We start from the raw sequence: 16265 nt of genomic DNA on the forward strand, positions 1-16265 counted from the left end.
AACGCAAACCGAAAACAAAAATTACATTATAAATAGTTATCGAATCTCTTTTCACTTTGTGATGTAATGCTGTGGCTAGGCAATGATCATACATACGCTACTGCTCCTTCAAGTATGGACGATTTGTAATCATAGTAATCAATTTGTAATAATCTGATAAACATCTATTTTTAACTTATTTTTAATGAAAATGACCAAGGGAAGTTCATCAGTGTGACTGTCACAACTAAATCTATATTCCTATGCCCTGTCTCCTTCAAAATATTTATTATGATGTTTATAACAAGATCCCCTGAGAGGTTTGTGTGAATATGCTTTTTGTAAAAAAAGTGGAAAAGGCAACAGCTAAAAAAAGTTTTAAAGTTAATCAGTTTTTATTTTAATATTTGAAGTATCTATCAGATTGAGGCTGACCGGGCTGAACCGGGTTGGCTCCTCCACGTGTTAGCGGAGGTTAGCGGAAGTAATACCGCAAACGTTAATCCGCAAATGAAATGGAACTTCAGCTAATTAGCGGAAGTGCCCAGCAATGGTTCTAACCACATCAGCTGTCTTGGTCAACCACGCATATACCTACAACTCACACCTCTATCACAATACCCGGCGTGCCTATTTCCCTAACCCATTGTATTGTTGATACGGTGCCTGATACCGGCGACACTTTACAGAGGGACAGGCCAGTTGTTTTCCACCTGACAGGCCTGGCGCTCGTGCACCTCCTCTGCCGCGGCGGAGGAAATCACACCGCAGGAGAGAGGCGGGTGGAAGCTCCGTGGGTGTTTGAGTCACCATGGAGTCCAAACTTAGCGTTTCGGGCATCAAATACAGACCACGCGTCCCAGTAAGTGTTGGTAATTTATTATTTTTGTTTCTTTTAACTGCTACTGAGCACACAACGCACCTCTATGATTGACACCATCCCGACCAGTCCATCCCTTCCTCTCTGGTACGCCATAGAGCTCCAAAATAGTGTCCCATCTTCCCCTACACCAGTACATGGGACGTGCCTCATTGTGGGTGGACGATTTTTTTTTTTTTTTCTGTACGTCTACCTTCATGTATTTATTTTACCGATACTTGCCTAAAACCTGAAAAAAGAAAGACTGAAACTAACCTTCCGACACATAAGCTACCTGAAGATCCTCTTACGACCTCCACCACCACTTCTACTACTACGACTACTAATACTAATACTAATAATAATAATAATAGTTATGATAATAATAATAATAATAATAATAATAATAATAATAATAATAATAATAATAATAATAATAATAATAATAATAATAATAATAATAATAATAATAATAATGATAATAATAATGATAATAATGATAACAATAATAATAACAATAATAATAATAATAATAATAATAATAATAATAATAATAATAATAATGATAATAATAATAATAATAATAATAATAATAATAATAATAATAATAATAATAATAATAATAATAATAATAATAATAATAACGGCACCTTGGACCCCCTTCGCCTGCCCCGAGCGCCTCGTAACACCGCGGGCCGGAGCGCCGCGACACGCAACTTGGTGTGTTTCAGGGGCGTACGTTACGTAAGCTTTTTTTCTACTTACAAAAAATCTAAAAATGGCTGTGACAAAAAAGGCCCACTGTACAAGACTTTCATTAGTTGTTAATTCTAATTCTATACACTATATTCTATACATACATGCATGCATACAAACAAAATAAACACTTTTGCAACAACCGACACTGTTGTATAATGAATGCAGACCCGGGTATAATTCCTTAGCGGCACCAGAGTCAGCTTTCCAGTTAATACCCGCGTCTTGAAGTTGTATGAGCACTCCCCCCGGGTCATCAGCGGACAAGATATCACGTGCTCTTTCAGTGATCAAATTGCATATAAATAAATAAATAAATAAATAAATAAATAAATAAATAAATTATGGATAGAGAGATAGAGAGAAAGATAGATAGATAGATTGATAGATAGATATGGAGAGAGAGAGAGAGAGAGAGAGAGAGAGAGAGAGAGAGAGAGAGAGAGAGAGAGAGAGATTGCAAAGGGTGTTTAACCCCCAACAAACTTTCGTTAAAATTTTACCTTTAAAAATAATATAATTCTCTCTCTCTCTCTCTCTCTCTCTCTCTCTCTTCTGGGAAACAATTAGGAGTACAAGCTCAGGTGCAATAAAAAAGTCATGTATATGGCATCATAAACACCGAGATAACATACAAATGGTTAGGCTTATCTCTTGCAGCATAGTTCACACACACACACACACACACACAGACCAGACTTGTACCTCTTCGTCGTGATTATAAAACAGAATATTACTATCTCTTTTTATCAACAGCGATGCGGGATAACGTGTAAATGTATGCTGGGCTGGGTACGGGAGCCTGCGAGGGATGTTGGATTAAAGGGAGCAAGAGCCAGAAAACTGTTTACGAAAATAACGACGGCGACGGCAGTGATTTGTGAAGCTTACAATAAAATTCACGTGACTGCAATTTAATTATTTTGGGATTTATAAGAGATTTACTTCTTATTTCATTGAACTTCAAGCTAGCAAGGGAAAACCACGAATGGAAAAAAAAATGAGCTACTCCAATCAGGGGACTATGATCAGCTGTGAGTGAGGCGGCGTGGCGGGGCGTAGGAGGAGGATGTTGGGGCGGGAGGCGAGGAGCAGCGCGAGGGCGTGTGTGTGTGTGTGTGTGTACTGGTGGGTGGATGTACCAGACGTCTCCATACCACTTAGATTTCTCTGAGAATGTTGAAGCGAAGCAAGTGAGAAAACGACACTGGTTGGGGTGACGGTGAGTATATATAGCAAAAGGCTTACAAAGAGAAGGTAGCGGAGCATCTGTATGTAATTTCATCATCAGCAAAGACAGGGGTGAGCAGGGGAGCGTAGAAAAATGTCAAACCCGTCACTGCCATCTGATCACCATGAGTATGTAACTTTTCCTTGAAACGGATAACGTGTTCCGTAACCTTAATCCCAATCAGACAGCTACGAGGAAGGTTCAATACCCCTGGAGAACCTTAGAACCTATACAGGTCATCACAGCATGTCAGTACCGAGCCCTAAGTGACCATAAGTTCAAAAATGCTTTGTAGTGCCAGGCTTTAAAACAAGAACACCAGATTGCACAAGTTAAACAAGCCAAGGTTCTATAAGCGGCGTTATCGGCACCAATCAGTCAATCACTGATAAGGTTACGTCACGTTCACCTGCGCATCGTGTGCCGCGGCGTGACTGCGGTAGTCGATAGCGGGAGGCGGCTACGAAGGGAGGGTGTTCGTTGCGTCCCCTTATACACTGTCAACACTTTGCTATGGACTAGTGGACTCTCCCTTCCAACCATCTCCAATAACATGTATTCAGATAAGGTATGGTGGTCCATTATTTTGACCGGACGTTATCTACTGTGGTGTTTGTGTAATCTCCCCAAGTAAATAATTCACCCATGTCCGGTGGTTTTCCATAATCAAGATTTCTAACATCGACGTCTTCGATTGTGAAACTCTCAAATGTCTGAACTTCTGCTTTGGTGCGCCGGCAGACCATGGAGGAGATCCAGCTGGCGGACAAGCCCAAGGTGAACGCCGCGGCGGGAGTCACCTACGCCTGGCGGGACCTGAACGTGTACGCCGGCGGGGGAAACATTATCAGGAAGAGGCCCAAAGCTCACATCCTGAAGAATGGTGAGTTACTAATTGCCTACTCTGGCGGTTTTTCTTACTCCATCACTTTATCGTAACTATGCTTGCAGTGTTTCCTCAGTTGATGCGAGTAAAATCAAATGTCATTTAGTCAAATCATGCAAAAATAACCCGAGAGGTACTCGTATCTTTGTAATCAATACTCTTCGTAATGATGATCAACTATTACTCATACTTATCTTTTTTGCACCACAGTAATCTTCCTCGTGTTTTTTTAGCTATCAGACAAGAGTGGGGACTAGATGTAACATACTTCTGAGGGGCTGGCCTTGTACACCCTTGCTCTGTATCTACATAGACCTCTTCACCGCACGCAGCACCGAGAACACTGGGGACGAATTAATGATAAAAAAAAATAATTAAGACTATATTCTAAAATTCAGCTGTCTTCCCATCTTCACTCATTATATAACATGAATAGAAATGTGAGATAAGATTTTTGCGCTATCTTCTGGATTAGAGAAGACTGTTTGATAATCTAATCAGACATTCCATGATCCCGTCAGCTGATCTTTTAATCGATGATAACGTTCTTTTTTTAATAAGGTCATTACATTTTTTTTTCTCGGGACGGAAGGATGTTTGTGGGGTGTCAGATTGATGTATTTACACAACTTAGTTAAACTGAAATACGCAAACAGACACGTCATGAGATCGACAAAATAAACTGATCAGGTAGTCATCAGTCTTGCTTGAAGGCCAGTACTCAGTAAAGGCTAAGTCCAGGTGAAGGCAGAGGCGTGTCGGTGCAGGAGGAGGAGGACTAAGCACCGTTGTTTCCCCAGTGTCCGGGGTGTGCGAGGGCGGGCAGTTGCTGGCCATCATGGGGGCCTCGGGGGCGGGCAAGACCACGCTCCTCAACGTGCTCACCTACAGGTAAGGACGCCGCGTGCACCAAGGCTCAGGTGATGGCTAGCAAGTGTTCACGCCAAAAATGCCAATATCCTACACTTAAATCTACAGCGTACTTATCCTTGTATTGTCAACTCTGCTGTAATAGGAGCAGCGTCTTGCGGACATTTTTATTGTACACTTTTTGGTGACATTACCACACTACATTACATAATACATAATATAATAATAATAATAATAATAATAATAATAATACATAATACATAATACATTACCACACTAAAAGAATGTTCAAAACCGTGATGACAGGAATGACCCTTAAAGCAGCTCACAGCACCCCCAAAAATGCCTAGTAACAAAGAAAATGAAAGAAAAATGGACTTCAATACGATATCAACATTTCTAGAACCACGATAAGAATAAAAGAATTGAGTTCATGAGAAGAGTCCAGTCATTATGAGAGAGAGGATTCTGTGTTGATTGTAGTGCTCAAAACACCCCCCAAGCCTCAACAAAATCGTTACGCGTCTGTCCCCTTTTCCCAGGACGAGGAAGCTGGATATCACGGGCGACATCTTCATCAACGGGCGGCCGGTGGACATGCGGACCATCGCCGGCGTGTCGGCCTACGTGCAGCAGGAGGATCTCTTCACGGGCGTCTTCACCGTCGAGGAGCAACTCAACTTTAACGTGAGCACGATCTCTAACGCACACACACACACACACACACACACACACACACACACACACACACACACATATACACACACACACAGACCCTCCCTTTCTCAGGTAACTGTAGTATAAAACAATAATATCTCGAGGCCGCTCCGGTATGAATGTCGTGGCAAGGGCGAGGCGGCGCGATAATTACAGTCTCTCGGATCGCAGTCACTCGCACGGTTTGTGATTCCCCGTTCAAGGTCAGTGGACTCGCCGCGCGAACCTGAATGAACCGAGAAAGCGCGGACCCTGGAGAGGGAACTGGCTGCTGCATTCAAATAATTCTCATAAACGACACAGACTATGGCATGAAAGACACGTCGTATACTTGCTGTTAAACATTACACAGTTTATGATATCCTTGGCCACAAAATAAAGATAACTCAACAAGGTAAATGATTAAAACTAATGATACCCCACTAAGTTCTCCCATTCCCTGTTGGTATCTTATCAACATTTTTGTGAGGTTAAAATTCCTCTTTCTCGAGGCTGATTGGTAGATATTATTATGCACCCATTATAAGAACAAATTTTGATAATACGGTATCTAAGGACACACTTTCAGGGGGCTTTGTGCATTGTAGGTAGTAGACTACGCTTATATTATGTTGCGCATATCATAATTTCTGTTGTTACCTTTTTATTTAACTTGACTCAATCCTTGCATGATCACGGGCATGACAACTCCTGAGATAAACTCCCACTTTTATCACTAGGATCAAGCAGCATCTCTCTCTCTCTCTCTCTCTCTCTCTCTCTCTCTCTCTCTCTCTCTCTCTCTCTCTCTCTCACACACACACACACACACACACACACACACACACACACACACACACACACACACAACAATGTTTATATGCCGCATTAGTGTGTAGATAGGACTTATCTTTTTAAGTATGATAAAATTAACTCGCAATACTATTTACTCTATTTCCATTAATTTTCATCTTATTTATGTTGCTATCCTAAAGCCAATTTAATTTATTTCTTAATGTTTTCAATGCAAACAACACTATCACCGTATCGCAATATCTATTTGGGGGACACTTCAAGGTCACTCGTGTTAATTCTTTCCTCCAGTTATCCATCTTCCTCTCACCAACCTTCTCACCTATCAAGTAATCCTTCATATCCTGCTCTCCCGTCCTAATCTCCATCTTCCTCTCACCAAACTTTCTCTTCACGCCTATCGAGTAAACCTTCACACCCATTATTTTCCCGTCCGAATCTCCATCTTCTTGTCATCAAACTTTCTCTTCTCACCTAAAAGTAATCCTCCACATCTTTCCTTTTCCCGTTCTTGCAGCCTCCATTCCGCAGCTCACATAATTAATATTCATCTCTTCATTCTCCTCCATCTTTCATTTCTTTCATCTATTTCCTCTCTTCTCTCTCTCATTTCTTCCACATCTTTCCATCCCTTCCCTCTCTTCCATCCCCCTCTTCCATCCCTCTCTTCCATCTCTTCAATCTCTTCCATCCCCTCCCTCTCTTCCATCCCGCGGCCACTAATGCCCATCTCTTCTCCCCAACCCCCAGGCACAGCTGAGGATCGGGAAGGACGTGCCACAGTCCGAGAGGAAGCGCCGCGTGGCCGAGGTCATGACAGAGGTAAGGTAGATCACGTGACGGGGAGCCGACGAACACGAGCAAACATGAACACACACACACACACACATACACACACACACACATACACACACACACTGTTGTTAAATTTTACGAGAAAAGGAATAATGTCAATCTTAATTTTTATTTTTATTAGATAATATATAATAAAACTTCACGACAGCAACAGCAACAAGAAAGATTAGTAACCTGTCTTCCGTGCCATACAACTCTAAGGCAGCCATAATTAGTTGACTTATCACCCATAAATCATCCGCATCGTACTAACGTCATGGGTCTTCCTCATCAGTTTCATTTCTACATTATAATGTCATGACGACCCACGCCGCTGCGTTCCCAAGTAGCCTACACAAAACTATACCTACAGCCATAACGAAGCAGAGACAAACCCATCTTAGGGTAACTTTATAGCTTTGTGACCACCGCCATGATAACAGTAAGGCTGTGTACTTTACTGTTTTGTTATGTCCGTTAGTCACATTTACAAGCATCTCGGATAAAGCGAAGCGTAAGTGACCGAGAACTGAGAAAACTGAACGGCAGCTCGGCGTGGCATCACACAAACGAACGCACACACCAAAGTACCACTTAGGCTGGGCTACCCCCCCCACACACACACCTCCTAAAAAAAAGAAAAGAAAACCGCGCGCGACTCGAATCAAAATGGTCGATCACGTGAATCTGTGTCGCTCTTTGGTGAAGCAGCAGCATCCTCGCCAAGACTGTCGTAACCACACAAACAACGACAGAAAATTAAAGTCATCGTTGAAACTGCTAAATACTGATGGTTTTCGTTCTTTTTTTCTATAGTTATCAACCAGAATCTACGAAAATGCAATGCGCTGAGTACGACAATTTGGCATCGCTGCACTAATGCCGCCATCATGCAGGCCTTCTCCGCAAACCCCAAGAGGTCAATAATTATGGCGTATGGAGTCCCATATTCATGCAGTCCTTGCCGCACACTGGCTAACATTACACCAAATCTTCTGATGCATGTATTATACCTCGACAAGCTAACTACGACGTTTGCGACTAAGTGCATCGAGGATTATTATCTAGGCTAACATCGTAATTGTTGACCGCCCTGCGGAACGCTGCCCTGGCAGTGGAGCGGGGCCTGAAGCCTCATCAAGCATTACCTCACTCACCCGCCGCCGCCACCACCGAAGATCCTCCCGAGCAAGCCCACAGGCATGACTCAAACAAAATCCGGCACGTCTAGGTAATACTGCAAAAGATTAGCTCAGTGGTCTTTTGATGAATAAAGTTTAGCACAGGATAAGGATAATCACGCCGAAAAGCAGGAAAAATAGGTTACTGCAAGGAAGTTGGTGGAGAGGCGGGGCGGTCATGGAGGCACGTGTAATGGAGGCGGCAGTGGGAGAGCAACCTATTACTGCCCTGAGGGTGTCATCACCGGCAATACCTCACGTTATTCCATGTACAATCACTCTACAAGGTTAGCCGTACTTTACTCACCATTCTTGAGGTCCGATGACGCCCCGATGACCAGGAAACACACGGATAAACACGGACAATCACTTTGCTTGCCGCCGCGCATCACTGAACACGAGATAAGGAGGGCGAGAGTTATGAAGGGCGATACCTAGAAGTGGAAGAAAGAAGCGCTGTTATTGGTCACTACCTAAGACAGGAATAAAGAAGCGCTGCGATTGGTCACTGTCGTGCACTACACCACAGGTTACCCCCCGCCTCGAAGCTGCTCACTGATGAGTGCTCACAACTCATAATGGACGCCTATATTTACCAACATTAACATAACTTTGATGTGTTATACTGATGACAGTGCAATTTACTTTTTTTGTTAGGTTTGAGCGGAGAATAATCCCGATTCTAAAAAGGAGTATAGCAGTGTAGCAGTTTCTCTCACTCTCGACGAACGCTCACTGGTACGGAGCTTCACTCGGTGGCTCATGTTTACCTTTTTTTTTTTTTCTTTACATGACAATCCACTTTTTATTTTTTTTATTTTTTTTATGGGAGCATGAGTCATATACACGGAAGCAAAGATTTACTATTTATTGATGAAGGGGGAGAAAAGAATATTAGTATGTCTTTTCTCAGGGTCCATCACTCACTAGCTTTCTAATTCATTATCACAGGTGTCCATCTCGCCATGTCACTCCCTCCCCCCACTCACCCCCTCTTCTACTCCTCCCTCTCCCCCCAGCTGGGCCTCAACAAGTGCGCCAACACCCGCATCGGCATCCCAGGGCGCATCAAGGGCATTTCGGGCGGAGAGAAGAAAAGACTCGCCTTCGCCTGCGAGGTGAGTGCCGCGGGTCATTACAAACCAGGCCAGCCGTGAGTTAACAAAGAAAACTAAACATGAAAAGAAGTATTTTGTTCTGTTAGGTCGATAGGAGCATTTAGCACTTTGAGTTCCTAGAATACTTCAAATTATCTGCTTATGTCAAGGGAATGTACCAATGTTTCTGTTGCTTTCCAGTTGTGAAAAAGGAACATTTGATAGCACTGTGCAAAGCTGCGTGGTAAAAAATCTAACACAAAAAATATGTGGGCTAATGCATGCTATAAAGTCTGTCAGTCTTGACACACTCAACTCCCTGCAACTGTAACGACCAGTGATAGACCGTGAGTGAGTGAGTGATCGCGCCTCTTGCAGATGATCACCAACCCGCTGCTGCTGCTGTGCGACGAGCCCACCTCCGGCCTGGACTCGTTCATGGCCCAGAGCGTCGTGCGTGCCATGAAGCGGCTCACGGGCCTCGGCAAGACGGTTATCGCGACTATCCACCAGCCCAGCTCCGAGGTGTTCGCCATGTTTGACCGCCTCCTGCTGCTCGCCGAGGGCCGCGTCGCTTTCCAGGGCACGGTGGAGGAGGCTCACATATTCTTCACCAGGTGAGGGACGAGGACCAAGCTGGAGTTGTGGCATTCCAGAAGTTTGATTCCGTTGATATATATATATATATATATATATATATATATATATATATATATATATATATATATATATATATATATATATATATATATATATATATATATATATATATATATATATATATGTGTGTGTGTGTGTGTGTGTGTGTGTGTGTGTGTGTGTGTTTACAGTTGGTTGAGTTGTTAGCGCATATGCTACAGGGATTGCATCATACTCTCCTTGTCATTTTTACCTTTGCCTATTTAAAGATTCTTGTGCAAATTTTGGCCTGGTGGCGGGACGTTCAGTGAGCGTGTTTTTATGACTGTCATCGTAGGAACCTTGAACATTATCTGCCGCAGGTTGGAGCGGCCCTGCCCGTCCAACTACAACCCGGCCGACCACTTCATCTATTCGCTGGCCATCCGAGGAGGCATGGAGGAGGAGTGTCGCCAGTTCGTCTCCCACGTCTGTGATTCCTTCAGGTGAGTGGTCTGGGAAGATTCGCAGCGCAACATTTTGCAAACAAATTCACGGTGCCTGGTACCTGGCGTTTACGGTAATTAATAGAAAACTTGTTAAATGTTATTCACAGAAGCAGAACTTGCTATAAAACATACCTCATGACTTACAGGTTTTTAATTCTTGTCATTATTTGACTAAAAGCATGAAATACACCCTTTTAAGTTCACTATCTTCTTAGCTTATCTAAAAACGAATCATGAATGAACGTAATTGCTTTTTAACAGCCTTTTCAGTAATTTATCGAGAAAGAAGTGCTAATGTAAACGTTATATATATATATATATATATATATATATATATATATATATATATATATATATATATATATATATATATATATATATATATATATATATATATATATATATATATATATATATATATATATATCGTTCCTTTACACTCCAACACTCGTCACTTCGCATCAGGGACGCCGAGGGTGTGGAGGTGAGGAGGCACATCGACGAGTGCATGGAGCCCCCGAAGAGCGACGACGCCCTGGCCAGCATCAAGCTGCCCAAGAGTCCCTACAGAGCCTCGTGGGTGAACCAGTTCGCCGCCATGACCCGACGAAACTTTCTCGAACAGATCCGAGACCCTATCCTCCTCACCTTGAAAATTTTCCAGTCATTGGTGAGTGTGTGGAAGATGATGTGTGTGTGCGTTGCGAGTGTTAAGTGATAGTGTATGAGAGGTTGTGTAGACTCATAATGTGTTTTACGTGTGCACTGATGTGTTTTTGTGTCCGTTAAGCAATCTGCAGCTTGGGAGTTTCTGGGTTTATCAATGCTGTGTATTGTGCCTTTATCTTGTCTTAAAAGATTTTTCAGGAATATCCCCATGATAATACTTCAAACATCAACTTTTGCAACATCTGTCCAAACTATAGTTCCATTTTCTCAACAAATAGAAAGAATGTACCATTAGAAAATTTCAGCTACAACTACAGCCCACAAATGTGCGCCTGCACCATCCATCGTCTCCACCTTCTCTTCCTCTCTTCTCATAATCTTAGCCTTTCACCCACACACCCTTCTATACTTCTCTTCTGTCCTCCTAACCGCATTTCTTTTCTCATCTTCATTTTCTTCATGTTCTTGAACCGTCATTTCCTCGCTGTTGATCCCATGCTGCCTCTCCTGTGCAGTTCTTCGCCGTGGTGTTCGGTCTCATCTACCTCGACCTCGACAAGGACGGCATCAACCTGACGGCGGTGACCAACATCAGCGGTGTCCTCTTCGTGTTCGTCACTAACATGACCTTCGCCAACATGTTCCCCGTCGTCACCGTAAGTCTCCAGCATCATTAACTCTTTTATTATGCATTATTTTGTAAGGAATTAAATATCTTAGCTTCGATGAAATCTTCTACCTCGGTTGTTTGCACACAGTCATTCTTATACTTTTGATTTTTTTTTTGTCTACTGTTTTTTTTTTATCTTTCCTTTCTCATTATTTCGAATAGTGAGAGAGTAACTTGAAGCCTCTACTCTTCGTTATCAAGTTCATATCTTAGCCTTTACAAACAAGTGTCCCCTTTTTCAGTAATCATATTGTGCCCTTGACGTCCTAGTGAGCTCCCTGATTTCCCCCTCGCAGACCTTTTCCGCCGAGATGCCGCTGTTCCTCCGCGAGCACTGGAACGGACTCTACCGCACCGACGTCTACTTCCTCACGCGAAATTTGGTCGAGCTGCCGATCTTCATCATCAGCTCCTTCGGATTTATACTTATTGCCTACTACATGGTGGGCCTCAGGTATGTCGAATGTACACACACTCACACACAACACACAAACACACGCGCACGCAAGACGCCGCACGCACACATATGGAGGGCTGCCCTAATATGCGTCCTCTTCTCCCCTCCCTACAGATCCGACTTTGAGAATTTCCTCATCGCCAGCCTCATCATCGTCATCGTGGCCAATGTCGCTGTGTCCTACGGTGAATATGAGCCTTTCTTACCCCCTCCCTCTATTGCTGTGTCATCTTTTTCCTACCGTCCTATTCGACCTTCCTCTTTTCCATTCTCTACTTTGCTCGAATCTCATTTTTCACCTTCATCCTCTATTCACAGGTGAGGTTTGCACTTACGTGAGGAATCCCAATTTTTGTCACACATCGCCCAATCAGCACATCTTTTTTTTCTTGGTCTCACTTCCTGCTAGCTGTGATCCTATGAGACAATATTTTCACTTGCTGATAATTTTACTCACTTGACAAACAAAAACGAAACTATACGTGATCTCCCTCAGGCAAGACTCATTCAAGTGGGCTTCATAAAATTCATAAGATCAAAGTTGGGAGCAGCAGCCTACCTCAGTTATTCCCTGCAGGTACATAAGTTTTCTCACAGCTTGCCAACATGTTCCCTTCGTCAGTGCCACCGCCTGTAACTCGTGTCTCCCCTGTGCAGGTTACATGATCTCCTGCCTGGCCAAGAATTATCAGACGGCGCTGGTGCTGTCCACCCCACTTACCTTCCCGCTGCTTCTGTTCGGAGGGTTCTACATGAAGCCCGGGTGGGTATATGACTAGCATGGTACATTTGGAATTCATTATGCATAGTCTAAAGAATATGTAGGAGGTTTAACTGTGATCCTTGGTATTTAGAGGACTCCCATTTTGTTCTAAGGTGTAAGTGGATGAAGAGTCTAAGTCTAAGCAAACAGAAATTAAAGTGGTACGATTAGTTTTAAATGTAATCTTGGGCATATGGAGACCCGCCTTACTGCCAAGGTGTAAATAATAAACAAAAAATCGAAAGCACACAAGTTCGAGGCTAAGGTTAGTGGGTTTACTTGATTTCCTGTTTATGAGACTCGTTCGCTACTATAAAAGTGTGAACTGAACTTTTTACCTGTAGAACGATCCCGCCTTACCTGGACTGGCTGAGTTACCTGTCCTGGTTCAAGTACGCCTTCGAGGCCTTGAGCATCAACCAGTGGAAAGGATGGGAGGAAATATGCCTTGACATACCCTTTAATCCGCTCTACTGCAACAATACCATCAGTGTGGAGGACGAGGTCATGGGCCACCTTGGCTTTGACGTGGTAAGTGGAGACATGCGACCCAAGACACCCATCATCACCCCCACCACCTTCATCCCTTTCACCACCATCTCCATCATCACCACCTTTATCCCTTTCACCACCATTTCCATCATCACCACTAAAATCGACTCATCATCACCACCACAAGTATAATTATAAGCTCAACACCACTACAATCATCACCACCATCACCACCCCCATCATCTTCATCCCTTTCACCACCAAAATCGACTCATCATCACCACCACTTGTATAATTATAAGCTCAACACCACCACCATCACCACCCCCACCATCTTCATCCCTTTCACCACCATCTCCATCATCACCACCAAAATCGACTCATCATCACCACCACTTGTATAATTATAAGCTCAACACCACCACCATCACCACCCCCACCACCTTTATCCCTTTCACCACCATCTCCATCATCACCACCAAAATCGACTCATCATCACCACCACTAGTATAATTATAAGCTCAACACCACCACCATCACCACCCCCACCACCTTTATCCCTTTCACCACCATCTCCATCATCACCACCAAAATCGACTCATCATCACCACCACTAGTATAATTATAAGCTCAACACCACCACCATCATCACCCCCACCATCTTCATCCCTTTCACCACCATCTCCATCATCACCACCAAAATCGACTCATCATCACCACCATTAGTATAATTATAAGCTCAACACCACCACAATCACCACCCCCACCACTTTTATCAAATTCTTTCACCACCATTTCCATCATCACCACTAAAATCGACTCATCATCACCACCACAAGTATAATTATAAGCTCAACACCACTACAATCATCACCACCATCACCACCCCCACCATCTCCATCATCACCACCAAAATCGACTCATCATCACCACCACTAGTATAATTATAAGCTCAACACCACCACCATCATCACCACCATCACCAACCCCACCACTTTTATCCATTTCACCACCATTTCCATCATCACCACTAAAATCGACTCATCATCACCACCACAAGTATAATTATAAGCTCAACACCACTACAATCATCACCACCATCACCACCCCCACCATCTCCATCATCACCACCAAAATCGACTCATCACTACCACCACTAGTATAATTATAAGCTCAACACCACCACCATCATCACCACCATCACCACCCCCACCACCTTTATCCCTTTCACCACCATCTCCATCACCACCACCAAAATCGACTCATCATCACCACCACTTGTATAATTATAAGCTCAACACCACCATCACCACCCCCACCATCTTCATCCCTTTCACCACCATCTCCATCACCATCACCAAAATCGACTCATCACTACCACCACCAGCATAATCATAAACTCACCACCACCACCGTCATTACCATCATCGCCACCACCTACTATCACCACTACCAATACCACTATCACTAATCTCTCTTATCTACCCTTAGAACAACTTGTGGATCGACATCGGCGCTATGTTGGCTCTGATGGTGGGCTACAGATTGCTGGCCTTCCTCTTCCTCCTTACCAAGACAATACGATAAACTCATCCTCCATCCTCTCATTCGTCCCTCTGTCCTCCTCCTTCACCTCCTCCTCCAGTTGTAAGCGTTATTCCTACCCTCCTTACCAAGACAATACGATAAACTTTTCCTCCATCCTCTCATTCGTCCCTCTGTCCTCCTCCTTCACCTCCTCCTCCAGTTGTAAGCGTTATTCCTACCCTCCTTACCAAGACAATACGATAACTCTTCCTCCATCCTCTCATTCGTCCCTCTGTCCTCCTCCTCCTCCTCCTCCTCCTCCTCCTCTAGTATGTAATCGTTGTCCCTTCTCACCATTACCATCTGCTCCGGTACGACTTTCACATCCGATTCTCAAGTCTTCCTCCTCTTCTTCCTTCTATTATTTTAACATGTTTTCTAGTACCTCCTCCTTTATCTACTCATTCTGCCTTATGTTCTCCTACTTCATCTCTATGCATAATAAACTAAATATGAATCCAGTTTTTAAGTCTCTTCCTTCTCCTCTTTTTTTAACGTCTTTTCCTAGTTATTCTGATTCTTGTCTTCTAGAACCTCCGTTTTTACCTGCTTTCTCCTTTATTGTCTCCTATCTAATTCTCCTCTATAATAAACTAGGTATGTATCCATCTCTAGATCCTCCCTTCCCTTCTTCTTTCTCTCTTTCCTTATCTTTCCTTAATATTGGCTCCTCAAACCTTCTCCTTCTTCTTTTCTCTCTCTCTCTACTCTTCCTCCTCTTCCTTCTCCTTTCTTAATATCTTTCCCTAGTAATTATAATTCTTGGCTCCTAAAACCTTCTCCGTTATCTTCTCTCTCTCCCTTATCGTCTACGGGTTCATCTCCATACATAAACAGGAGTAGCACATAACCAAAACTTGTATATTTAGTGCTGTTGAGGAGGTTTGTTTTATATCTCAAGTGAACCTGTTTTGCAATTCCTTCTTTCTGATGTCAGGGAATAGTTATAACTGCTGAATTTAGTCTGTTCATGTACATATGTTATTATCAGTTGTCTTCTTTAGCACTAGCGAGCAATTAATACTCGTCTCTTTTTTTATGTGCTGCATGTTAAAATAGGACACGATACAGATATTAAATTACTATGCAGGTGATTAGGCTTAGACAGTAATGAGAGTTGTATATTAGGTGGAGAAGTGTATGAATAAAAAGACTTGAGTTTAAGAACTGCTTTTTGTTAAAACCCATTTTTCGAATTTTAGTCTTGAGAAGGTGGTGGTGGTGTGTGCGTGGAGGGAGGTGACTGGTGAGATGTGGGGGCATAAGGAGAGGAAATCGAGGAGAGGCACGGCGAGGAG

General features: G+C 43.1%; 1 protein-coding gene and 1 long non-coding RNA gene across 4 annotated transcripts; one reads left to right on the forward strand and one right to left on the reverse strand.

The window, feature by feature from the left end:
• Positions 1–715: 715 nt before the first annotated feature.
• On the forward strand, positions 716–15140 carry LOC127001868 (protein white-like). 2 transcript variants are annotated; one of them, XM_050867056.1, is made up of 15 exons: positions 716–841; positions 3567–3708; positions 4512–4602; positions 5124–5268; positions 6841–6912; positions 9125–9223; positions 9581–9819; positions 10204–10326; positions 10795–10999; positions 11514–11654; positions 11965–12122; positions 12240–12310; positions 12783–12888; positions 13233–13419; positions 14872–15140. In XM_050867056.1, exons 1-15 carry the CDS (start codon positions 791–793, stop codon positions 14965–14967), a joined length of 1926 nt encoding a protein of 641 aa, XP_050723013.1. In that variant the 5' UTR covers positions 716–790; the 3' UTR covers positions 14968–15140. The 2 variants fall into 2 exon arrangements, with proteins under 2 accessions (XP_050723013.1, XP_050723017.1); XM_050867060.1 differs by lacking the exon at positions 716–841 and adding an exon at positions 3228–3393.
• Positions 13364–14865, reverse strand: LOC127001881 (uncharacterized). Of its 2 annotated transcripts, none has more exons than XR_007755496.1 (3): positions 14585–14865; positions 13642–14041; positions 13364–13502 (listed from the first exon to the last, which is right to left on the reverse strand). It is a non-coding gene; the product is annotated as an uncharacterized LOC127001881 (long non-coding RNA). The 2 variants fall into 2 exon arrangements; XR_007755497.1 differs by having other exon boundaries at positions 13372–13502; positions 13697–14041.
• Positions 15141–16265: the final 1125 nt, after the last annotated feature.

Source organism: Eriocheir sinensis, chromosome 2 (assembly GCF_024679095.1).
Source record: "Eriocheir sinensis breed Jianghai 21 chromosome 2, ASM2467909v1, whole genome shotgun sequence".
In the NCBI taxonomy this organism is placed as follows: domain Eukaryota; kingdom Metazoa; phylum Arthropoda; class Malacostraca; order Decapoda; family Varunidae; genus Eriocheir; species Eriocheir sinensis.

Coding starts and splice junctions, on each gene's coding strand:
- LOC127001868 (XM_050867056.1), top strand. CDS start 791: ATGGAGTCCAAACTTAGCGTTTCGGGCATCAAATACAGACCACGCGTC. Junction 6,913..9,124: donor TGGCCGAGGTCATGACAGAG/GTAAGGTAGATC, acceptor CTCTCCCCCCAG/CTGGGCCTCAACAAGTGCGC. Junction 11,655..11,964: donor ACATGTTCCCCGTCGTCACC/GTAAGTCTCCAG, acceptor TCCCCCTCGCAG/ACCTTTTCCGCCGAGATGCC.